The 26,363-nt window shown below is 43.4% G+C and overlaps 1 protein-coding gene across 1 annotated transcript; it reads left to right on the top strand.

Moving 5' to 3' along the window:
* The first annotated feature begins 701 nt into the window (after positions 1-701).
* Positions 702-26,363, top strand: YWHAG (tyrosine 3-monooxygenase/tryptophan 5-monooxygenase activation protein gamma). The gene is made up of 2 exons (XM_024571402.4): positions 702-1,012; positions 22,991-26,363. The coding sequence occupies exons 1-2, from the start codon at positions 926-928 to the stop codon at positions 23,645-23,647; spliced, it is 744 nt and encodes a 247-aa protein (XP_024427170.1). The 5' UTR covers positions 702-925; the 3' UTR covers positions 23,648-26,363.

The raw sequence follows: 26,363 nt of genomic DNA, 5'->3' as shown, positions 1-26,363 counted from the left end.
TTTCACTTCATCAGGTCCACGAACCTCAAGGTGGGGTTGGGGAACTGGAATCTTGAGGGGGAGGGTAACAGTTTAGCTCCCAATGTTTAACTCCTTAATTCAACTACCCCAGGGGCGGGCATCACCATGGCAGTTTGGTTCTACGGTAGACGCACCCCTCGTCTGTGAACCACCTTGGCCTGCTTCTTTATCTTGGACACAAGGTCCAGGGCTAAGGCCCCGGCCCGTTTCCTCGTAATTTCCTGGAGAATATGGGGCGGGGCCGTGAATCAGCACTCGCTCGGTCTGATGCGGCCTACATCCCCGCCAGGGGTCCCCAGCGGCCGCAAAATTAGAACCCACCCCCTTTCCTCCGCCTGCGCGCTATGACCACTGGGAGATGTAGTGTTGACCGTCCCTTTGTCCTTGATCTCTCCAACGTACGTATTACCTCGCCGGTAGGTGAACTACAACTCCCAGGGGCCCAGGCACTGGGGCCTGGCAGAGCAAGGGTCTGGCGGGGGAGGGGTGGGGGCGTCTGGAGAAGCTGGGGCGCAGGAGCCAGGGTGAGGTGCAGAATGGGGAGCAGCGGGGAAGAAAAGGACACCTACGAGACGGCAGCGAGCTGAGTTGAGAAGAAGCTTGAGCAGCGGAAGAGCCGGGGCGGAGCCTGGGCGGGGTGCGCGGGTGGGCGGGCCCTTACGTCACGCGGCGTGGGCGGGACCGCAGGGGGTTGTCCTCTTGCTGCACGCACAGCAGCCGCAGCCGCCTCACTTCTGGTCCCGCGGTTGCAACTCCAGCCGCAGGCTTCGCGCCGCCTTCGTCTTTCAGCTGCTCGCTTCGTGGGTCGGTCCCTCCGGCACACGGACTCCCGCCACGCCACTGCTGTCTTCCGAGCCTTCAGGCCTCCCTGGTTTTCTCGCCCGGCCCGACTCAGCCCACGAAGATGGTGGACCGCGAGCAACTGGTGCAGAAAGCCCGGCTGGCCGAGCAGGCGGAGCGCTACGACGACATGGCCGCGGCCATGAAGAACGTGAGTTTCTCTTCCCCTCCCCCCTCACAGCCCCAGCCTTTTCGCAGACGCGAGCCTTAGCTTGGACAACCAGGGGATTAGTCGTTTGTCGTGACTGCAGGGTTGACCGACACTCCTCGCTCACTAAGGGGACAGGGAGGGTCCCAGTAGTGAGTGGGGACCCGGGTTGTGACGCGGCCTCTCCCAGACAGTCCCTCGGGACCGGTGGCGCTGCCTCCGAGGCCCTCCCCAGCCTAGGGTTGGGGCGGAGTCTTGCAGGACTGGTCTCAGAAGCGGGGTCTCTGGTCCCACGTCTCTGGGGATCCTGGGGACCTGAGCGAGGGACCGTGCGCATCCTTTGTGCCCCACTTCCCCTCCTCCCAACCTTGGTGTGGGGGCGGGGGACCGCATGGATGCGGTTCCTCTTTCTCTCCCTGGTGTCTGGGCGGCGCCTTTCCCATTCACTCAGCATGTCTCCCGGTTTTCTAACCCCCCTCTCCCCCAAATCGTCCCCGCTGCCTTTACTGACAGATCCCGTAGAACCTCCCTGGGGGAAATGTAGGCTTCCTTGAAAACCTGGGCAAAATCGAAAGCTTCCTCACGTTTTTCTTAACAAAAGGCACCTCTTTCTCCATTTCCCAAAGCAAATTCTCGTGCTTTTAGGAACGTTTTGTCTCTCGCTAGCGTTTTCATTGATTGTTCTCGACACGTCATCTCCATTTTTTCCTAATGTTTTGTATTGAAAAGGGTAGGTATTGTCTTTAAAATAAAGGTGGTGAATTTATCTGGCTGGTTCGATTTGTGACATGCTGTTTGTTTTTAAAATCCAGGCACACATCTGTTGAAATGAAGTTGAAAAAATGTTCTCTAATCTGTTATTGCAAACAAAGCGGTGGTGGGAGGCAGTATCAAGTCATTCCAGAAGATTCTGCATTTGTCATATTGCAGAGGGCCTAGAGGAGGTGGAGGCTGGGAGGAGTTATTTTAAAGGGGAAAAAGTCTTAAAATTTTTTTTTCTTAGATACATCGGAGGCTTAAAAAAAAAATTGCTAGCGCATCCTCATGCTGCTGGAAAGAGAATCCTGCCCTCCAGTTGCCTGCGGATTCCTGCCTGTATTGCACCATTTTTGTCAGTAACACTGCATTTGTCTAATGGGCTGCTAACCAGTTTGATATTCGAGAGGGAGGAATTGAACATTATTAAGTGAAACATGGAAAATCCAATTAATGATTTAGATCTCTCACTATCTTAATATTTAACTTCCTGCCTTATGTAACAAAGGTTTTAAAATGCATCTCCAGTGTGAAGTGGATTTAGGAGTGTACCTTGCATGTTAAATCTTTTTAATGAAGCGGTGCTGGCATTACAGATTACTGAACAGCTTTATGAGTTCACAAAAGGTGGTAATGCTGATGCCTTTATATTTTAAGGCAGCAACATGAACCAAAAATTTTTAATCTTGTTAAGGAAGAGAATTGGTTTTGAAATTGGGAGCACCATTGAATTAATATACTGCCACAGTTGCTGTCTTAAAACATTTTAAAGCTCAGATAATACAGGTTGCACTTTTAATAATATAGGTTCACGTTATTTAGACTCTCCTCGTTTTTCCATACTTCAAGTTTCTCAGCAAAGCGAGTGACCTCGCACCCACATCCATAGCGATCGAGTGATGTCACACACAATGACACAGAGGCTGCAATGCACCTAAGGGCTGGTAGGGAGTATGCAAATGGCATTTGTCCAAGGTAATGCAGAAATTAGCAGCTAAGCCAGGTGGAGTGGAGCACTTCATCTTCCACCAGATAAGGATTGGTGCAAAAGATAAGGCTTTCATTTGTCCCTAGACGTCCAGGTCTTCTAGATACGCCTGTTCATTTTGCTACTTCTAGTTTTCTCACAGGAGTGTACAGGATACATTTGTAATTTTAAACATTCATCTCGCCATTAAAATTGGGCAGTGATGGAATAAAGATAGAAATTTTAAACAAGAATACATTCTATAACTATAGTGCAGGGACAGACTGTATACTTGGGTTTATTGCATATTATTAACTTGGCAGGTTTAATAAAAACCTTAAAAATACGATGCCTTTGTAAAGGGTCATTTTCAGTAGACGTTAGGGAATGAGAATCTGTTACAAAACTAGGTTCGGATCTGGGCAGGTTCTCTTTTGCTCTGTTTATGCTTCTGCTCCTTAACGGAGTTTGGAGGAAAGAACCGTTTGTAAAGTAAAGCAGGTCTTTTTTCAAACCTGTTTACTGTGACTTTGCTGAGGTAGATTTACCTTGCAACCACCTCATCTGTAAAATGGGTCAGTACCTAACGTGAGGTTGTGAGGACTAAATCAATGCAGTAAGTGCTCAAAATGGTAACTCTTTCTAAAACTTTGTTTTTTCCTCTTACATAAGTCGTCGCAGACAATTTGGGAAATACTGGAAGAAATAAAGAAAATAGGCCTATGTTACAAGGATTAAATTTATTTGCATTTAATGAAGTTATTCTAGTAATAACATAACACTGTTGGGACCTGTGCAGAGTGGTAGTTGTAGGTGGGTAACCAGGACAGAAACAATGTGCAGTTTTGAAAAGGAAGAAAGAGGGAAGGAAGTTTATGCTTTTAAAACCAATGTGTAGTCTTGCATTTAAGGAGAGAGTTAACACCTAGATGTTTCCTACTGGCTAGACAATACCGTCCTGCCCTTTGGATTTTACTGCCTCCTGAGAAATTAATATTCTGAGTAGGCTATTGGTACTTCCTGGGGTTGGGGGTGAAGAAAAAGTTTCTGGGCCACTAACTTTGTTGAAGTCACTGAGTTGAGCAATTGAACTCGAGTGTGTGGGGGGCATTGGTGGCAAAAGGCTATCTTAATTATATTTAAAAAGTCTTCCTAGTAGAATCTTTTTACTTTAAAATTCTTCCTGTCTGAAATACTCTGTTTTTCCTACTAGCTCTTCCAGGAGGCTAGATCAATAGCCATTATCGCTAATGGGGTAGTGGCACTTCCGGAGACTCTTCAGAGGAGGAGCTCTCTCTGCCAGCCTTTATTCTGTGTCATGTGGTTTCGGTTGTTTTCTTCTTTGGGGCGGAAAGAATACAGATAAGAGTTTGCTTTTTATACGTTATCCTTCACAGTAACGGAAAGAAATGGTAACTGCTTTTTCTAATTATTAAAAAATTGTATTGAGATAAAAGATGTTGCTAAATGTACCTCCTCCTTAGTCTTTTGTAGTAACTGCTGACCCCGGGGAGGATTTCATCCCTTAGTACTTGGAGGAACCCTTCCTTACTTATTACACCAAATTCTAAATTATTAAAAAGAGTGGAGAAAATGATCTTGCTTTTATTGAGGTAAAAGTCACATAACAACTGACCGTTTTCAAGTACACACTTCAGTAGCATTTACTATATAGATAATGTTGTATAACCATCACCTCTAGTTAAGAGCGATGAGGATTTTGCTGTAGCTGGGTGGATTTCAGAACGTGACTGATGTAGGGGTATGTCAGTAATGAAGTGCCCACAACGACAAAGCCAAAGGTAGTCAGTGTCCCTTTGTCTTAGTTTTCTAACTTCTGGACCTTTTCAGCCTAACTTTTTTTTAAGAAGGGACTTAGCTAGGTTTGTATTTACATTTAAAAAAAGTTAATAGAGCTTAAAAACCACATGATGCTCACCCTAAATATAAATAAGAACAAGTTACCTGAAATCAGAGCAAACTATTTACAGATCATGGAAATTTTGCTGGTGTTCGTATGACTTACTGTCCACCCCGAGGCCCACTTGTTAGAAGTGATTTCCCTGCTGCGCGGCAGCAGGCCCCTAATCAACACTGTGCAGTGCTGAGAGCAGTGAGCGGTTCAAGCTTGGGCTTCTTAAACGATGGGATTCCTGTAAGTAAGATGTTAAATACATTGTATTGACCGTTCTGTGGCTGCCAGAAGCTCCTCACCTTCCTATCGCTACCCCTTTTATCTGGCAGGGCATTTTTCTGCATTTCTACCAGATTTCATGGGGTGTGAAAGAAGTGTTCAATAGTCAGTGTGGGGGAAGTCACCTATCAACCAGTATCTTTTGTCTTATTTTCTAAGCTGTGTTTTAGTGTTTGACCAGACATTTGAAACTATAATGGGGGGGTCCACTATATTTGTTGTCTCTCTAGGGGACTAGTACCAGCTGCCTTACTGCCTTTGCTCTCATAATTGTTTTCCCGTTGTCTTCCCCAAATTCCATTTCAGTTATCAGCTGTCATTTTGGTTTGCTGTGAAACCATATCTTACTTTAAATTGGCACTTGGCAGAGATCCTTGAAATTTTGACTTTACTAATTTATGAATTTCAATAGTTAAGAAAATAGTAACATGAAAAGTAACCAACAAAAATTTCCCAAAAGAAAGCGTTTATCTTAAGATAAATGGTTAAATGACTTGTTTGTTCCCATGATTTTGCAGAAACAATAAATATTATCAATCTTAAAGACTTTGCATGAGTTTTTTTTCCTCTCCTTTTTAAAGAACTGTGGAAGTCGGCCCTGGCTGGTGTGGCTCAGTGGATTGGGCGCTGGCCTGCGAACCACAGGGTCGCTGGTTCAATTCCCAGTCAGGGCACGTGACTGGGATGTGGGCTGGGTCCCCAGTGAGAGGCAACCACACATTGATGTTTCTACCCCCCTCTTTCTCCCTCCCTTCCTCTCTAAGAATAAATAAATAAAATCTTAAATAAAAAAGGAAAAGAACTGTGTGAGTCTAAGCCAGATGTTCATCAGCCTTCCTCCTGAAGGGTGTGTCCCACAGAGGCAGATTTTCTTTACCTGAGTTGTATGCTGTTCGTGCGCCACACAGCATTAGTTGGGTTGTGAATCGGTAAATAAAAATGAGTGTTCTTACATGTATACATTTTTTAAGTTTTATCAGTTTATATTATTTGTGTTAGTTTCAGGTGTATAGCGTAGTGGTTACATAATCATATACTTTACAAAGTGTTCCCCCAATATTTCCAACACCCACTGGGTACCAACCATAGTTGTTACAATATCACTGAGTGTATTTCCTGTGCTGTACTTTACATCCTCAACATATATCGATATGTTTTTAATATGACATTTAAAAAATTTCCAAATAAACTCTCATTGGTCTTATTTCCTTACTCTTTGGAGTGATATCTTCTTTTTTGGAGAGATCGAAAGCCAGATTTAGTACGTAGGGCCTAGGTGTAGTGTCCTTTTCTTAATGATTCTGTTACTAGAGCAAGGGTGTCAGAGCTGGGAATATGACAGTGACAGCAGTGGGCAGCTGAACATGTGATGACAGTAGTCACTCAAAAGGAATCCCTTGTCCACCCTCCCCCACAGCCGAGTGTGAAGAGCAGCTGCAGTGGTATACAGGAGGGAGAGAAGGCTAAGAGGTAACAGGAGGAAGGTTACCTTTTAAAAATGCAGGTTTGTTTTGAAAGAGATCATGTACATTTTACTAACTTTCTGAAGGGAATTGCAAGTATGACAGTGAAGACCACCGTACTTAAATCACCTAGATCTAGGAAACAAAGACTACGTTGCCAGTACTAAAAGGATGCAGAAATAAGCTTATCTTTTAAAAACTGAGTTGTTTTACTTCAGTCCCATTCAGTTCAATACAGCGCTCCTTCTGCAGCAGTCTAACGCGAAGTAGTGAGTATGTGTTTGCAGTGGAGGCCCAGTGCGGGTAGTAGCCATGCAGACAGTCCCAGTCCCCCGCCGCCACACTTCCACACGCGGCCTGCCTGGTAGGAGTAGACTGGTGGGTAGTTGTTACTTTCAAATCATGTTCCACTCTTCACATATGGACTACGTGTGGTCTTTCCTAACTACACTTGTGTAGTAGAAATAGAAACGTTAAGGTGTAGCCCTGGACGGTGTGGCTCAGTAGTTTGAGCATCGTTCTGTAAATGGGGAAAGGTGGTGGGTTTGGTCCAGGTCAGGGCGTCTGCTAGAGGCAGCCGATGAGTATTACACTCTCAACGTGGATGTTTCTCTCCCTCTCCCTCACTTTCCCTCTCTTTAAAAAAAAGAGAAGGAAAGAAACTTCAAAGTCTAGATATTAGATTTTTATTCTAGGCTGAAAATGACCTGATCCAGAAGGTCAAGGAGAACTAACAGGATAGGAAAATGGGAGCAATAGTAAAAAGCATTCTGAAGCAAGCGGAGCTGATGGGAACAAGCATCACCATAGTAATTCCTCATGGAGGGCTATTGCCATCATGTCTTCCTTCTACCTTGCATTTTCCCCTTAACATTATTTTAAGGATATTTTCTGTCATTAGTATCTTAAGTGGCTAAATAATCCTGTGGGTGTGTCATATTTAATTATTTTTTCTTTCACATTTAGGCTGTTTTCAAATTTATGAATAATGCCATGAATATCTGTGGCTAAAGCTCCGACACAGTTTATATATTAGGACAGAGACCCCAGAGTGAAATTGGTGAAAGAATAGCTAAGAATAATTTTTAAGGATCTGGAAACTATCACTACTACTAGGTAATGATTTCTGAAAAGTTTTGGAAGATACTACTGTTTGAATAGGTATTATATACACGTGGTTCAAAATTCAAGGATACCCTACTGCTTTCTGTCAAGAAGAAAAATAAAATGAGATTGAAATGGGGGAAAGCTTAACTGCTACCTTATTTGTGGCAGATCTCCCTTTCTCTGCTTTCTTGTGGTTGGAATGATAGCCTTAAAACTAATACGGAAACTTGCGAATGCTCACAAAGTGCAAGAATGGTATAGCGTACCCTCACGGAGCCACTTCGTCATCTGTCAGCACGTCGCCGGTCTGCCGTCCACGTGCACTTTCCCGCTCTTGCACCCGCCTTTGGGGTTTGCCGTCTGGGAGCATTGCTTTTTATCAAACCGAAATTACCCCCGTTTGCCACAAGTAATCAAATTGCCAAAAAGATTTCTTTACGTTCCAGTTTGGCAATCTCGAAGGGTGGTTTCTTGCTTAAAGCATTTAATGCACATGGCAGATAATTTAAGGTTTCCTTAGTTTTTGAGAGGAGGGCTTAAGTTGCCATCCAAGTGCTCCTTGCCCCTCAGCTTTTAGTCTCAGGAGAGGGGTTGGTTGAAAGGCTGTGGGGGTCAGTAGTGCTGAGAGGAAAGATGGGGTGTCCAGGTTAAAAGAATAAATAGAGTTCTGTCATTACATTACATTACTTCAGTAGGTTCTTGCTTCCTTTTTTACTGCCCCCACCTTTTTTTAAAGGGTAATGCGGGGAGATTCTTTTGTCAGTTTTAGCTTTTATCACCAGTCTGATAGAAGAGCTAAAACCCAGTTTATTTGTTGAGGACAATGTGAAGAAACTTGCTTTTGTTTGGCTTTGTTACTTGCCAAGCCCCCTTTTTTTTTTTTTTTTTCAATCCTCACCTGAGGACATTTTTTCATTGCTTTTAGAGAGAGAAGAGAAACAATCAATAGGTGCTGCCTACGCTGCCCCCCCCACTGCCACCCCCACCCCTGTGCCTGGACTGGAGATGGAACCCAGAACCCCCAGGCATGCGCCCTGGCCGGGAATCACACCTTTTGGTTATGGGACGATGCTCCAATCAACTGAGCCACACTAGGCAGGGTGCCAAGCATTTAAAAAAAACAAACAAACCATTTTGCCTTAATGTTAGTATAGTACCGCGTGGGGTGGGGGGGGTGTAGATAGATACTAAGTACATACTAGCCGCCTGGGCCCAGACAGCTGGGCTTTGAATCTGTGCTCAGGTATGGAGCTGACCCGCGCAATGGTACCAGTAATTCAGATGGGCATTCTTCCACTTTATTTATTTTACTATCTGAAGGTTCTACAGGTAAAAACTAGGTTTTTTTAAGACTAGATTTTGGGAACTTGATTCATTTATTGAGGAAGGGAGGTAAACAATATGGTAAACTTGAGCAATTGTAATGGATTAAATTCTAAAACTTTCATACAATATGTTTCTATTGATACTTATTTTTAAACATTTTTTATTGATTGATTTTTTTGAGAGAGAGAAAGGGAGGGAGAGGGAGAACCATTGCTTTGTTGCTGCACTTACTTACGCACTCGTTGGTGGATTCTTGCATGTGCCCTGACCAGGGCGGAACTGCAGTCTTGGTGAATGGGAATGGTGCTCCAACCCACTGAACTGCCCAGCCAGGGCATGAGGATACTTACTTAGAACTATGTCCAGCGTATGGATTCTCGGAAACGCTGAATGAATTAGAACTAGTTCTTATTTTGGATGTATATATATATAGTATGCTTGCATGTTGATCGTGTCTTTTCTCTGTTCAAAGCTGGCTTACTATATATACACACACACATAGGCTGTGTGTACATGTGTGTTTTTAATAAGTGCTGCTAACGACTGTATCCGCTGTGGAACCGAGGCAGTATTATCATTTACCGTGCCGCTGCAGCAAAGCATTGCTCTGATTGTGGTGGGAAACGTAACATTTTTTAGTATGGCTTTTTTTTTACATCTGTTCTGTAGATTTCTGAACTGACTAAAATCTTTTGGGGAAGATAGAAGGTGATAAATTACATAGTCTTCGGTAAAATATTGCAATATATTTTGACATATATTGTCGCTTGGGAAGCATCTTTATATACTTTGCCACTTAATTTCACAAAAGTTTTCGAAAACATATTCCCATTTTACATGTGCAAATATTTAAGTAGTAATATGCCCAAGGTTTGAACTAAAAGGATTTTTTTCCTAAACCTAAGGCTCTTCTAAAGTTTTCAGAAGGAAGTCAAACATAATTGTATGAATGGATACTGGTGATCTTTTAAGTATTTTCTCATTGATTTAATTTCATTAAGTTTAGTAAATGTTTCATTGGTTGCAGAAGCATTAAAAATCCTTTAAACTGCTGCATATTTAATCTGCTCCTTTAGTTGTCCTTGAGAGAGTCGTTAATGTCATGTCGTCTAGGTTAAAATACAGAACACACTTCCTTTAGGATAGTCCTAAGGTGTATGAGTCAGGGTGAGTGTAATCTGCTTTCTTTTAGAAAACATTTGATCCCGTGATTGAGGGTGTTTTAAATATCATTTAGCAAAGGAGAATTTCAGATTTTCAACATGAGGAGGTAAGTACTATAGCTTTGCTATTGGAGTCTTTAAGGTATTTCCAGGAGGTGAAAGAATGCCACTCAGAACTGAATGAAAGAATATACTTTATTTGATAGAGAAATGGGAGGAAGTCGTGACCTTTTTGTACATCAAAAATAATACGATCTTGTGTGGAAACATGTTTTGAGGGGATTTGGGTGAAGATCAAGGGAAAAAAATGCTAAGTTGAATATTTTGGAGATGGTCTAGGCAGGTGGAAGAAGCGAATGATAACCGATCCAAAATCAAAAAGGGAAGATAGAGTTGTGATGAAGGATTATTGAACATCTGTGGGAATATTTATCCCACACATAAAAATGGAGGTAAGATCATTGCTGTGGAACTAGAGGAGGGCATCGAGGTCACACTCTGGGCATCAAAGGAGATTTCCTAGAGGAAGTGATGCCAGAGAAGTGTTTCAGGGTTGGGGGGCGTGGCATGAGGAGATGGGGAAATGCTGGCGGAAGGAATGTCCAGACAGAGGGAATAACCATGTTTAGCTTTGAGGTGTACGAGGAGCAGAATCTGGTGCATGAGTCACTGATTCACTATGGGTTACACTCAGGGAATACTGCAGTAGTGTGTATTTGAGGGAATATTAGGAAATTAGTCTGAAGAGGTAAATGGGGCAGTTCACAAAGGGCCTTGGGGAGTTTGGGGGGGGGGTTGTTTTTTTTTTAATCCTCATCTGAGGACATGCCTATTGACTTTAGACATAGGGGACGAGGGGGGGAGAAACAGCGATGTGAGAGAGAAATATTTATTGGTTGCCTCTCATGTGCCCTGACCTGGGATCCACCTGCATCCTAGGTATGTGCCGTGACCTGGAATGAAATCTGAGACCTCTTGGTTTACGGGACAACGCTCTAACTGACTGAGCTACATTGGCTGGGGCGACTTTGTGTTATTTTTAAGCTGTGAGACATCACTGAGGGATTTGAAGTAGAAGAGAATCATAGTCTGATTTTTGGTCTGGAGAGATCAGTGTCAGTACTGTGGAAATTGAGTAAGAGGAGAGTGACGGAAGGAGACTTACTAGTATTGGAGGGGTCAAGTTGGAGGGGTGAAAACTGGAAAAGATGGATTAAGCTGTGGCCATGCTGAATTTAAGGAAACATTTAAGTGAAAGTAATTAGAGACATGGTTTCATGTTAATAAATGAAAAACGTTCAGAACAGTGTCTGGCAGGGTGTAAGCAGTCAGTGCTACTTATTCAGTATACAAATATATACCTAATAGCCCTGGATGGTGTAGCTCAGTGGATTGAGCATGGACTGCAAACCAGAGGATCACCAGTTCAATTCCCACTCAGGGCATATGCCTGGGTTGCAGGCCAGGATGCCAGTATGGGGTGCATGAGAAGCAACCACACATTAATAGTTCTCTCCCCCTCTTTCTCCTTCTCTTCCTCTCTCCCTAAAGATAAAAAAATAAAGTCTTTATATATATATATACACACACACACACCTAATATATATTTTTTAAGACTTTACTTATTTTTAGAGAGGGAGGGGAGAGACATCAATGTGTGGTTGCCTTTCACACCCACCCATCTGGGGACTTGGCCCTCAATGTGCCCTGACTGGGAATTGAACTGGCAACCCTTTGGTTTGCAGGCCAGCACTCAGTCCACTGAGCCACACCAGCCAGGGCACAAATACCTATTTGAAACCCACTAATGACAAGGCTCTGGTCTAAGATCAGAAAAATATAGTATCCCTGGCATTCTATGTTTGGAGTCATCTATGTATCAAGGATAATTAAAACCAGGCATAATAAGATCACGGCGGGGTTGGGGGGGTGAAGTCAAAATCCGAAACCCTGGGGAGGGGCACGTTAGTGGTAACTGGATAGAGGAATGAAAGACTACGAGTAGGTACATATGCAGAAGAACAGGAGAAATGCTAACAAAAAGTCAGCGGTATTCCTTAAAGATAAGGTAATTTGGGTATGTGAAGTAGGAAGATATTTGATGACTTTTTAAGAGTGGTCACAGTGGTAATGGGATGAGGAGTGAAAGAATGTTAAAGAAATGTATCTGTTACCGCAGATACAGTAAATTCTCAATATCAGTAGGCTCTGCAGCTTTGAGTGACACGAGGTATAACAAAACCAGTTTTACCATAAGCTAATTGATATAAATGAGCGTTAAGTTACTACAGCATTTCATCAACATTATAATGAAACATTCAGGGACCTACTGTGTAGGCTTATGGGCTTATTTACAGGAACTTAATTTGGAAGGAAATAAGAACGAAGAGATGGGATGTAAAGGGACCATTTATTTAAATTGTGTAATTGAAGTATACGGGGTCTGTCCTGAAAAAGTCCAGCAATTGTTAATATAACAAGAATGGTTGTGTGACATCGATGTAACATGGCAGCCAGGGACAGTGGGCCGGAAAGCACATGCGTGGAAAATGACGACTTCTCTGTACTAGTCAATGTGGGTGGTAGATGCGCTTGAATGAGCATGTGTACCGTGTGGCCGTCACATTCAAAATGACTGAACGGGTAGAGCAATGAATCTGCATCACATTTTGCGTTAAGCTTGAACATTGCTTATGCGGAAAGTATTTCGATGATGCAGAAGGCCGCAGCTATGGGCAACAGGTGATTGCCAGCTTCATCACGACAGTGCACCTGCTCGTGCATCACGTGTTGTACATGTACAGAGTTTTTCGGTGAAACATCAAATCACCCAGGTGACTGCCCAGATTTGGTGCCCTTCGACTTCTGGCTTTTCCCAAAACTAAAATCACCTTTGAAAGAGATTTCAGACCGTCGATAAGATTCAGGAAAATGTGATGAGACAGGTACAGTTCTCCCAATTGCTGATGGCGATTGGGAGAACTGTGTGAGGTCCCAAGAGCCTACTTAGAGGAAAACTGAGGCGTCATTGATCTATGTACAGTGTTTATTGTATCTTTGTCAATAAATGTCCACTTTTCATATTTTGTGGCTGGATCCTATCTGGACAGACCTCATGGGTTAATGGGAAATACCAGGAGATACAGGAGAAGGAAAAATACAGGAAAGAGAACAATTGATGGGAATATGCTGGGAGGGAAGAAACATCTTGTTTGGCATACTGGATTGTTCCTGGTTTTTGGCTGTTGCTGCTGTTAACACTCATGTACAATTTTTTGTGTGGACATTATGTTTTCATTTCTCTTGCACATACTTAGGAGTGGAATTGCTGAGTCATTAAACTCAACTTTTTGAGGAGTGTGGTGCTTCAGTTCTTGACCTGGAGAAATAGATGTGTATGGATCCCGTGCACTGTGGTATCTTTAAGGACTAAGCCTGTTTAGGGGAGTATTTATTAAAAAAGCTTCCCCTCCTTTGTTAAGAACAGTTGGGAGAGTGGAGAGCGTGTGGGATTTTGAGCCATTAGATTTGGGTTCCATTCTTTGTCTGAGTCATAATTTTCTTAAGTTTATTTATTTATTTTTTTAAGATTTTATTTTTGGAGGGAGGGAGGGAGAAAGAGGGAGAGAAACATCAATGTGTGGTTTTCTCTCGCACACCCCCAGCTGGGGACCCGGCCCACAACCCAGGCATGGGCCCTGATTGGGAATTGAGCTGGTGACCTTTTGGTTCTCAGGCCAGCGCTCGGCCTCCCTGAGCCACACCACGTGGGGCCCTGCCCTGTGTTCTTTTGATGACTGCTGAAATTCCGGTATGTGGTGTATCGTAACCTAAGTCGTCTCCTGTCAGAGATCATTTGGTGGTTCCAGACTCCAGCTGTTAGAAATAATGCAGTGAATTAGTTTCTGGAATGAAACTGCAGTGTCACGGTGTTTTAAGCATTTGTGTTTCTGGTAATCTCTCACAAATTGCCCTCTGAACATTCACAGTGTCCACAGTGGATGAGAGGGCTGTTCACTCACTGTCTCCTTCGTAGTGAGTCATCAGACTTCTCAGTTTTACCAACCTGAGGTGTATATTTTCCTTTCACCTGTTCCTTCTGACCATTTTTTACATTATTGGTTGCTCTTAAATTCTTTCTAGGAGGTCTCTCTCTTTGTAAGAAATTAGCCCTGTTTCCGTGATGTGCTGCAGTGTTCACATCATCAGACACTTTGTGTGGGCAAAAGAGCACAGGATTTGAAGGCAGGGGCCCTGAGTTTGTGTCTTTGTGCTGCTGTGTGTTAATGGCGGGACTGTGGTGAAAAGCTTATTTCATTTCTCTGCATCACATAGAGTGTCCCCTGTAGGGTAGCTGTGAAAAGAACATAGGATTTGGTGGTATCAGAAAAACAGGTGCTCCGCCAGCTCTCCTCTCATCCCCGAGACCTTGACTGTGGCCCTGAATGTGCCATGGAAGTTTCAGGACTCTGCTAGGATGTCCCTCTTCCTGGAAAGTTTTTTCCTTCTGCAGTTTTTATCCAGGGTGACTGCTGCTGGATTTTAAAAACCCAGCTAAAGTTGTTACTTTCTAATTAAAATATTGTCTACGCTTTCCAGGCAGTTTTACTACCTTTAAGAATACCTCTGTGACTGGTATTCTAATGCGAATAAGCTTGATCCTCCTCGTGGAATATTGTATCTTCAGCTCATTGTGACCCGTGCGGGATATTAAATGAATGCTTGATGAATTATAAGAAGTGGCCTTCAAGCCCTGGCAGGCATGACTCTGTTGGTTGAGCATGGTCCTGCAAGCCTGAAGGTCGCCAGTTCGATTCCTGGTCAGGACGTGTGCCTTGGTTGCGGGCTCTGTGCCCTGTCCTCGTTGGGGTGCTTGCAGAATGCAGCCAATCCATGTTGCCCTCTCACATCTATGTTCCTGTTCCTCTCTTTTCTCCCTCCCTTACCCTCTCTCTAAAATAAATTCTTTTAATTAAAAAAAAAATCCAAAAAAAGAAGTGGCCTTTAAGTACATTTTTCTTGTTGTTTGACCTTATGGGACATGTTATATCAAGTTTTCTAGAATGAATGTGTGTTGGAGGTCCCCAGGCCTGTCCCCTCAGGTTCAGTGGTTTGCTAGGACTCAGCATGGAGTCTCACTAGTGGCTGTGGTTTATTAGAGTGGGAAGCTAAATCTCAGGGGAAAGGTGCTTGGGGTAAAGATCAGTAAATGAGGCGCAAGCTTTCAAGGGCCCTCTCTCAGTAGAGCCATACGGGCTGTGTGTTTGAAATGAGGAAACTCCTCAGAGACTCAGTGCCCGAGGGGTTCCTTGGGGCTGCTCAAATGGGCACTTTCTGCCAGCACATAGCAAAATTCAAGAGGCCTAGAATGATAACAGGTGTTTAGCATAAACCACATTGTTTACACAGTTTAGGGACAGAGAACGGTTCTTAAGAGTGGCAGGGGATCCTTCTAAAATCCACGTTCTCAGGTGCTAGCCAGAGGCCACCTGCACAAGCAGACCCTTCTAAAGGTAGCAGTCTTGAGCCTAGTTTGTTAACTCTTCTGCACAGAAAAGTTGAAGAGACTTTACTCGGATATGAAAGACACGACTTTAGATTATTTCCAAAAATTCTAGTGACTTTAGGAGACAGGTTACCCGTGGACTGCGTGATTAACTGTGTGCAAGCAGAAGGGCAGTTCACAGGTATTAGTAGCGGTTTATTCCACGGCCCACGCGGTGTGTAACCCCACGTCCATTCCGTGCACGCTGATGCCCACCTTGTTCCTTGTCATCGTACTTCGTTTTTAGTACAGGGTGTTCGTATGTAGCAGTTGCTGCATCTCCCTTCACCTGCCTTTTTCGTGGCCTCTTGGCCCTTTCAGGTGATAATGTTCCAAACCTAGGAGGACACAAAAAAATGCATGAAGGGGCCAAATGTCGTATCTAGTGTTTGATAGTTTTTTGTTTTGTTTATAAGTAGACTATCCAAAAAGAACAGTTTCAGATTCACAGTGAAATTGAGTGGAAAGCACAGCCTCCCCTACTTTCAGCGTCCAAGTGGTACATTTATAATCAGTGGACCTACTTGACATGTCATTATCACTTCTAAGTTCGTAGTTTCCATTAGGGTTCACTTGGTGTTGCACATTTTATGGATTTTGACAAGTTTATAATGACATGTATTATACACAAAAGTTTCACTGCCCAAAAAGTCCTTTTTTCTTACCTGTTCGTCCATCCTATCTTTATTTTTTGGATATTAACTTCAGTTCTTTGTGGAGATTTTCAGCTTTCTAAAATAAATGTGTTTTATGTTTACCACCATAACTGTTATTTTTTAATATCTGTATAAGATTCTGCAAGATAGAAATATATTTTAAATAATGTAAGGTTAATGTAACAAGACGAAACATTTGAAGTAGCACGTGACAATTTAAGGCTCTTGATAAGTTGAATTTGTGAATGACTTAGTGCTTTAAGACTTAAGGTCAGAAAGTCATCTAAATACCTTTGCAAGAATCTCAAGGGTTGGCAATCTTAGAAAAGATTTCTCTTCAGTTGACACTAGTTAATTAATACCTAATTCCTTAGTAGCTGGAATTTGGGGAGTTCTATTTCTTAAACTGTTGGTGAGAATAACAGATTTTTCTAACTTTTTACTCACAGATCTTCAATTCACTAAAAGAAATTTGAACTTGAGCTAGTATTCTAAGTTTAGAGGACAGAAATATCAGTTTTGTTTCTAAGCAAAATATATAATGCTGGAAGATACAAGCTTTCCACATTTTCCAGTGTCCATACAGTAAATTTTTGGGGCCATATTTGATAAGTGCTCCATTCTTACAATATAAACAGTTCAGTGGCCTGAAAGACATGACCTCCCTCTCCGAGTGATGTGTTGTCTCACATCTTTCCACGGCGAATACTCATTCTATCTTAGACTTCCTTTTTGGACACTGTTTTTTTGTTTGTTTGTTTGTTTGTTTTGTTTTGTCTTTTAAAGGATATTTAGACTTTGAAAAGTAGTATGGTTGTGATCTCTATTTTAATGTAAAAGTTACAGATTGATTCTCATACAAGTCACTTTGATCTTAAGGGATTTTTAAAAGTCTGATTTGAGGCTTGGGTTTTTGTTTTTGTTTGGTTTTGGTTGATTTAGAGAGAGGGGAGGGTGGGTGGGGGAGAGAGGGAGAGAAACATCAGTTTGTTGCTCCACTTATTTATGTATTCTTTGGCTGGTTCTTGCATGTGCCCTGACCGGCAAGCCCACAGCCTTGGCGTATCGGGAAAACGCTCCAACCCAGTGAGCCGCCCATCCAGGGCTCTCTGGTGTAAGGTTGTTAGAGAAACCTTCCTTTCTTTCGAGCAGACTCTTCAGAGTTACAGGCTTTTCCTTGAACTTAGTTTTTCAGTGGCAGAGAACAGCTGGGTGTGTTCCAAATGTGGGGTTCCTGTATCTAAAGGTGATGTCGGCACTTCATAATCTCCATGTCCCAGTTTGTTGGAGGCAATTAGACAAACTTTACATGGGCACAAATTGCCGCCTTCGGGCTCTGCAGCCAAACTTTATTTGCAGTAGGAGAGCTAACGGTATATATTATACTGGTGAGGTAATTTGAGCTTTAAATAGTTGCTGGCTCTTGAAATAAGGACAGCATGATTTAGGGGAAAGGCCAGGACTCTTATCTCAATGGACTTCGGCACTCTGGCTTCTCCTTGCATGGGAGACAGTCATCAGGTTGCACTAGGAACAGCTAGTCTTCAGCAGCTACACAGTCGGCGAATACGGGCCAGAGTCCTGTGCTATGCGGACCGAAGCCTGGGCCCGAGGCCTTCGGAGGCCTTCGGAGGCCTCAGCTTGTTAGAGAGCCCATCTGGGGGATTTTTCTAGCTATATGATGCTATAATGTTTATGGAAAGAAAGTGACGTAGGGGAGGAAATTTCAGCTTAGAGTAGAACACAGGATGAAATAGAAAAGAGATACTTGATATAGGACGATCAGCTAGAGATTGTGTAAGAAATTTAGAGGCTTCCTAGGTAAGAATTAAAACGAAGGAAAATTATTCAAGGTACTCTCGAAAGCAGTTGGTCACATTTCTATAGCACTTTGCTGTGTCAAGCACTGCCTCTTTTGTCTGGTATAATGTGACAATAACCTCGTGAAAGAGGCAGAAGCCTCCATTTTACAGATAAGCAAACCGAGGCCCAGACAGATGAATGAAATGTTTTGCTCCCAGGGTCACTTAGTAAATGCTGAGACTTGGAAAAACCCTGTCTCCTGGGGTATTTGAATATTCATCAGAAATCGAGGAGTGACAGTGGCCTGAGGCCTGAGGGCTGAGAGTAGTGTCTCCCGAGCTTAGAATATATGAAGAACTGGGTAGGAGATGGTAAGCCTGCTTATTCAGGGGCAGTGGTGTTTCCACAAGGCGATGTGGTAGGGAGGACTTGGAGCAGAAAGCGCCTCTGTCCTGGTTTCCTTCTGCTCTAAAGTCCAGTGTACCAAACCCTAGTCTCCCACTGCGCGGTCCCAGCGCTGAGGTCATGTCTGGTAGATGGTACTGTTCTCTAGCATTGCAGTGGAGAATCAGTAGTGCATAGTGTAAGGCTAACATAAGAAGAACCACTGACAACTTTAGGAAATACATGAATGTATATTACTTGCTGGATATTTGAAGAGAATTAGTAAGCAAAGCATGATCGATTCATTCAAAGAAAGAATTGCAGTAAACTATAATAAGTATGATTTGGTTTACATTCTGGTTTAATTATTTCTGAGAGATACTGTTTGATTTACACAACCAGTTTGACTAAACAACCCTCCCCCCACCCCCTTTATAGAAGTGGAATGCATACTGAGTATAAATGATTCCTACATAGAAAACAGCCCATCGGCATCCCAGCACATCTATAAGTAATAGGAAGTAGATGCTGTGGTTGAGCTACACGGGGAACAGTGAGGCCTCTAGAGAGTAGCCAGTTTAACTAGGGGTGGAAGGAGAGATGGGGAAGATTCCATAGGGACATGAGTATGAACTTGGTTCTTGCTAGTTGTGTAAGTATTTTCCAGACAGGAACCCTGGAAAGTATTCTGGGCAGGAGCAGAAGAATGCAGAGCAGAAGTATGACGTGTCTGCTGTTGACGTGTCACAGCTGGAGCACAGGCACAGGCACGGGAGAGGGTGAGGCGAGGGAACTGCCTGTTCTGCTGTGACTTAGGAAATAGCGAATGACCTGGGCTCCCTTGTGTTGCGCTTAGCCGTGACTTAGTATACACCAGTTTAGAAGTTTAGATATGTTAGTTAACTAGACAAATAAAAGTGTGACCTCAGAAGAGGGATAAAAAGTAAGGGAGGGCTCTATCCTTGTAAAATCTTCTGTTTCATACGGTTATGAGGCCCTTAGTAGTATGTATGGGGTGGCTCTGATAGCACAGAAATCAAGTTACATAAATTAAATGTAGTGGCAGTGTCTTGAGTTAATTTATTGTGGTTTGTGTACAGCATAGTGGCTAGGCATTTCTGTAAGGTAGGACATTATCCCACTTTGATAAATCTAGTACCCACCGGGCACCATCCACCGTTACTACAGGATTATCGACGATATTCCCTGTGCTGCTCTTCACATCCTCATGACTGTTCATTATAGACCAACCTGTGCTGCTCCGTCCTTTCACCTTTTTCACTCGCCCCTTAGTCCCCTCCCATCTGGCAGCCATTAGTTTGTTCCCTGTGTCTATAAGGGTGGTTCCTTTATATTGTATTTATATTCCACGTATAAGTGAAATCCTATGGTATTTGACTTTCTCTGTCTGACTCACTTCACTTAATGCTCTCTGGGTTCATCCATGTTGTCACAAGTGGTGGGATTTCATTCTTTTTTGTGGCTGAGTAACGTTTCATTGCATGTATGTTCCACATCCTTAGCCATTCATCTGCGAATGGACACTCGGATTGCTTTCATGTCTTGGCTATTGTATATGAAATGTCCTTTGTGTTACAACTTTTGTTGTAAAAAAATATATTTTGCCCGACATAACTATTGCTACCAGCCATTTTTCATTTCTGTTTGCATGAAGTATCTTTTTCCATCACTTCCCTTTCAGTCTGCGTGTCTTTCCATCTGAAGCGGGTCTCTTGTAGGCGGTTTATGTAAGGGCCTTGCTTTCTCCTCCATTCAGCCACCCTGTGTCTTGATTGGAGCATTTAATCCAATTACATTTAAAGTACTGATAGGTATGTAGTTTTTGCCATTTTATTATTCATAGTTTTGATCTTTTTTTTACTCAAAGAATGATTTTAAACATTTCTTGTAATACCGGTTTGGTGGTGATGAACTACTTCAGGTTTTTCTTTTCTAGGAAGCTTTCTCTCTCCTTCAATTCTAAATGATAGCCTTGGCTGGGTAGGGTAATCTTGGTCGTAGGTCCTTCTGGCTGGCAAAGTTTCTGTTGAGAAATCAGTTGACAGTCTTATGGGAGCTCCCTTGTGCGAAACTATCTGCTTTTCTCCTGCTACTTTGAAGATTTTCTTTTTATCTTTAACCTTTTGTATTTTAATTATGATTGTCTTGCTGTGGGCTTCTTTGGGTTCCTCTTGTTTGGGGCTCTCTCTGCTTCCTAGACTTGTATGTCTTTCCTTTTCCACATTAGGGATGATTTCTGTCACTATTTATGCAAATAGGTTTATAGTCCCTTGCTTTCTCTTCTCCTTCTATTACATGTATGATGCAAATGTTCCTCTTGTCCCAGAGACTCCTTAAACTATCCTTTTTAAAAAATAATTTTTGCTTTTCTGATGGGCTGTTTTCTGCTGCCTTGTCTCCCAAATCACTGATTCAGTCCTTTCCTTCTTCTAGTTTGTTGTTGATTCCATCTAATTTATTCTTCATTTTAGTTATTGTATTCTTTATTTCGGGCTGGTTCTTTCTATTAGGTTATGTCTCTCTGTGTAAATTCTCACTGAGTTCATCTCTTCTTCCCCTACGTTCACTGAGCATCCTTATAACCAGTTCTGAACACTGTATCTGGTAGATTGCTTGTCTCCATTTTGTTTAGTTCTTTTTCTGGAATTTTGTTCTGTTTCATTTGGAATATGTTCTTGGTCTCCTCATTTTGGCTGCCTCCCTGTGTTTCTTTCTAAGTATCGGGCAGCTTTGCTCCATCTCCTAGTCTTGGCAGGGTGGCCTTATGTAGTTAAGTGTCCTGTGGACCCAGTGGCAGGATCTTCTGTTCACCTGAGCCGGGTGCTCCAGGGATGCCCCTTGTATGGGTTGTATTGTGCCCTCCTCTTGTGGTTGAGCCTTGTTGCTGTTGGCCTGTCAGTGGGATTGACCCTCAGGCGGACTGGCTGTGGGGAATGGCCATGACCACAGCAGAGGAGCCGTTGTATAGGGACTGACTCCACAGAGGAGATTTTGCTTTGGTGGTGCTCTGGTGCAATCTGAAGCCAGCCAAGCATGTTGGTTCTGGGACCTTTTGGGAGGAGGGGCTCTAGTGCAGGCCATGGTCAGCCGCTGCCTGTGCTTGGGCTTGGAGGTACCTGGGAGAGAGGCTATGCTGCGAACTGAGGCCAGATTCCACTAGAGCCGGGGCCCTCTCAGAAGAGGTACAGGACATGCTGAGGTGTGAACCAGTGCTCGCTTGGGGTTTGTGGACCTTGGAGAGATTTTAGCCGGGCTGGGGCCGGTTGCTTGTGAGGTGCAGCCTATGAAAGAGATTCTGGCTGGTGCGCGGTTTGGGTAAGGTGGGATCCCAGGTAGTCATCAGGGTGAGGCCAGCGAGTGGTATCAGCTGGTTTGATGGAGACTTAGATTTGGTTCCAAATTGGGAGGGCCCAACAAAGGAGCAGTGCCACCTGCCAGCACTCTGTCCGGGCCAGCCTCCATCCTGTGCCCTGAAGCCAGACAATTCAGTTCTTTCCCTTGTGTCTCGGTGCTTTCTGAACTGCCCCAGCGCTGGAGCTCAGGGTGAGTGAGAGTCAGCACTAAGTCCATGCTCGGGGCTCCAGCAGCCCTTCATCTCACCTGGACTGAATCCCCACTGCTTTTTACAGCCAGAGACTGTGGGGCTGGGACCCCTCACTCTTCAGGGAGGGCCTCTGCAGCCACGCTACCCCTCCGGATTCTTAACCACCACAATTCAGTTGAATTTTGAGGCAGTCAGGGGAGGAGGTGAGCTTAGCATCCATCTACTCTGCCACCTTGGCCAGAGTTCTCTGTGCTATTGCTGTCGTTTTCTCAAGGCGATTATTAGTCTTTGGGATGATGAAGGCCCTTTAGAAATGGCTGTATTGAAAGAGGCATTAGTTCTATTGGCACCTCAGCCCAGGAGCACTTGGTTCACCTCTCTGTTCTTTGTACTGCTATGCACTCAGGCAAACACTATGACAGGTATGTTCCCCAGGTTGCTAAAATCTCAGTGGTCAGACTCACTCCCATGCCTCCAATTGTGACTGCCTCTCTGAGGTTTGTAATTGGTGTGATCTTCACACAAGAGCAAAAAAAGTCCTTGTTTCTCAAAAGTCTGCTTGAAGTTGACAATTTTCTCAACCGATACTCAGACTATTCTCACCCAGAAGGGATAGGACGGGCTTAGCAGATAAGGCAAGGTTAGAAGGAAGCTGTCGTTCTGTTCTTACGAGAACAGAATGGTATATGAGAGATACATAAGCCATCTGTACCAGAGGAACATGAGAGAACTGTTGACCTTTTGTAATTGAGGTCAAAATTTCATTTGTCATGTAATAGCTAGACTTGACAGTTCATGCAACAGCTCTGTGATAGGTACGTGCCCTTCTATGGGGGGAGCAGGGTTCAGGCACCACTGACCCAGCTGCGATTATTTTTCCCCTTCCCTACTTACTGCTCCTTCCACCTCCATCCCCTGCCATGCACTCAACACAGCCTGACTTCTCTGAGAGTCGCTTTAATCAGCTGGTGGATCCGTGTGTGTTTGAGTGGCATAAAGATGCAATTAACTCAACTGATACAACACCTCTTCTGTTCTTTGCCTCTTAATAGGTAACAGAGCTGAATGAGCCACTGTCCAATGAAGAAAGAAACCTTCTGTCTGTGGCCTACAAGAATGTAGTTGGGGCGCGCCGTTCTTCCTGGAGGGTCATTAGTAGCATTGAGCAGAAGACTTCTGCAGATGGTAACGAGAAGAAGATAGAGATGGTCCGTGCTTACCGTGAAAAAATAGAGAAGGAGTTGGAAGCGGTATGTCAGGATGTGCTGAGCCTGCTGGATAACTACCTGATCAAGAATTGCAGTGAGACCCAGTACGAGAGCAAAGTGTTTTACCTGAAGATGAAAGGGGACTATTACCGCTACCTGGCTGAAGTGGCCACTGGAGAGAAAAGGGCGACTGTCGTGGAATCATCTGAGAAGGCCTATAGCGAAGCCCATGAGATCAGCAAGGAGCACATGCAGCCTACTCACCCCATTAGATTGGGCCTGGCTCTTAACTACTCCGTTTTCTACTACGAGATCCAGAATGCCCCAGAGCAAGCATGCCACTTGGCCAAGACCGCCTTCGACGATGCCATTGCCGAGCTCGACACTCTCAATGAGGACTCCTACAAGGACTCCACTCTCATCATGCAGCTCCTCCGTGACAACCTCACGCTCTGGACAAGCGATCAGCAAGACGACGATGGTGGAGAAGGCAACAATTAAGGCCCCCCAGGTGGACTGGCAGCGCACGCTGATGCTACTACTGCAGTCTTTATTTTTTTCCCATGAGTTGGGGGTCGGGTGGGGGAGGGAAAGGGAGGGATGACCTTCCTAGGGAGAAGCCCACGACCTGTTCTGTCTTTGATTGCCTCTTTGACATTTTTGCCAAAATACCACTAGTGGAAAGTCAGGCTAGCTGTGCTGGTATTGGAATAGCAGCCTCACGCCGGCATATGGACTGTTCTGTAGATTAATGCAAGTGGAGCTGTCTGTCTTTAATTTAACTTATTGCTAGATAATAGGATCTTAAGATGAAAAGAAAACTTCAATGGAATGGCCCTCATTCAATAAGTTCTGTGGTTCCAGTAAGGATTTTTATGTACATATGCTCTTGTCTTAATTTCTATCTCATCTGTTTCAGCTGTGCATTTTTTTCAGGGTGTAATCTACCAGACATGGAATAGTTTAAATCCCAAACTTGACAGACTCGGAACATAAGGTGTATTTATCCTTATGGTTTAGGCCCTGCTAGTTTTCTGAAGTTTCCGATTAGCTGACAGTATTAACACTAAATTGCAGTTTACAGTATTTCTACATTACAGCCATGTGTAACATCAAGCCATTGACTGTATTTTTCTTTGCTAGTTATTTTGGCCTCACATCCCTTTTCAGCCTTCTCCAAGCTCGCTCGCTCTCTCCGAGGCCAAAGGCTTGCCTGAGGAGCATCAGAGCTACTTTAGGTTTTGGTTAATAGGTGCTTAGCGGGTGGCTGTGGGGTTTTTGTCTTTCTTTCCTCTTAACTTAAATCCACCACAAAAATTATTAACCACTTTAATAGAAACATTAAACACCACAAAAATAGAGAAAATTCAGGTCTGTATGTCATTTATTGTATTGATATTTTCAGAGGAGTCCTGATTCGTAAACTGCCACAGCCCCTTCCTCAGGGATCACGCTGCCATATCACTCCTCACTTGAGTCTTCCCCACTGTACCTTCCCTGGTGCCACTCAGTTGGTTGGAAAGCTGTGGGGTTGTAGAAGCTGGGTGGTCATTTTGAGAAAGTCTGTGGTGCAGTGTGTGAAAATTCAGGTGCCAGAAGCCGACTGGTAGAAAAACCCAAAAGGAAGAGCTCTATCCATAGACGTTCTGTCCGACTCGAGCACCTTGTGTGTTGGCTTTTCCTCCCTGAAAACACTTTTCCCGCTTGTTCCAGGAAAACCAACTAAAATCATTATCAGATAGTAAATACTTAACTCCTGTTTGACCAAAACTTTTTCTATGTATATATTTTTCTCTTTACAAATGCATAGAAATCAGAGATTAACTTCTTGTGCAGTTACTGCACGCGTTAGAATGGAAGGAAACCACGTTGCTATTTTCACAAATTTGTCTTCAGTTAGCCTTAGTCCTTCATTCTCATTTTGGATAACTGCCTGAAAACACGACCTGTTGCATGTGTGGTCAGCCGTTTTTATGAGGTCAGTGACGGGTGAACCCCGAGATAGGTAATGACACCAGACTTGTTTTCTTTGTCTTGTCTGGGCAAGGAGAAATAGAAGTGATGATTGAGGAAACTGACACTTGCTTTTTACTAATACCAAAATTGAGCTTACGGTTAGGAAATAAATACATTTAACAGGATCCAGTTACAGTGAAGATAGAATGGGAATGATACTCTCTAACATTGCACAGTTTACCCAGCACGACTTTCCTTAGAAGGTCCCCTTCCTAAGCTAGGGCGGAAGTCCCAATTAACCAGACCCTACTAGAAGAACCAATAGAAGAAAGCTTTACAGCTCTATTGCCATTGCAGGGCCCTAAAGTCAGTGCCGTGGAAGGGGAAAGATGGGGGGGGGGCTTTCCTTAATTTATCGTCATGTCCAGTGAGCAGTGTTGTGTCCTTGTAGCGTTTGGAAATGATTTACTGGAATTACAAAACCTATATGTTTTTTTCAAATTTCAGCTTTGGCTCTGGCTGCTTTTTAGAATAATGCAAGATAAAGTCATACCTGAGGGCTAAAAATGAAGAGGGAATGGTAGACTTGATATTTAAGCAGCTTGAATGGTTCCTTTTCTTTTCTTTATTTTTAAAGAAATGCACTTGCCTATGATACTGTCTCTCTGGTGAAATGATTACTCCTCCATTACTCTATTGATACAATATCGTGCATGCTAGTGTTGTATTTCTATACAGTAGCTTGAAATTTATTAACTTATACCGTAGGTGTTATGTATTCCTATGACAAAAAAAAAATCAAGTCTTCAAATTTTTTAAAGTTTTTTTAATTTAATTTTTCCTTTTGGGGGTAAAGTTTGCTCTACCAAATAGTGATTGTAACAAATTGATCTGTTTTGGATGTTGCTATAGTGACATGCAGTTATATATTTTGTTTTTCAAGGGGGGGGGGAGCAAAAGAAACACCAGTGTTAGCTTAATCTTAATGTCTGGTGTTCGTCATGGTGAAATTACAACTATCACAGTGTCGGAGAACATCGGCTATGCTCTCCGAATGAGCCTTTGTGCTTTTTGTCATGTTATGCAGTGAACTATTTTTAAGGTCTAATCAGTGATTATTTTTCCAACTCCGTGTTTCTCTAAGGAATTATTTCACACACGGACCATTCTTAGCAGTTTTCCTCAGTGATGGAATATCATGAATGTGAGTCATTATGTAGCTGTCGTACATTGAGCAAATAAACTTACAGATCTGACGTCA

The sequence above is a fragment of the Desmodus rotundus genome, chromosome 1, assembly GCF_022682495.2.
Source record: "Desmodus rotundus isolate HL8 chromosome 1, HLdesRot8A.1, whole genome shotgun sequence".
Classification (NCBI taxonomy): domain Eukaryota; kingdom Metazoa; phylum Chordata; class Mammalia; order Chiroptera; family Phyllostomidae; genus Desmodus; species Desmodus rotundus.
This window is presented reverse-complemented; position numbering and strand designations above follow the sequence as displayed.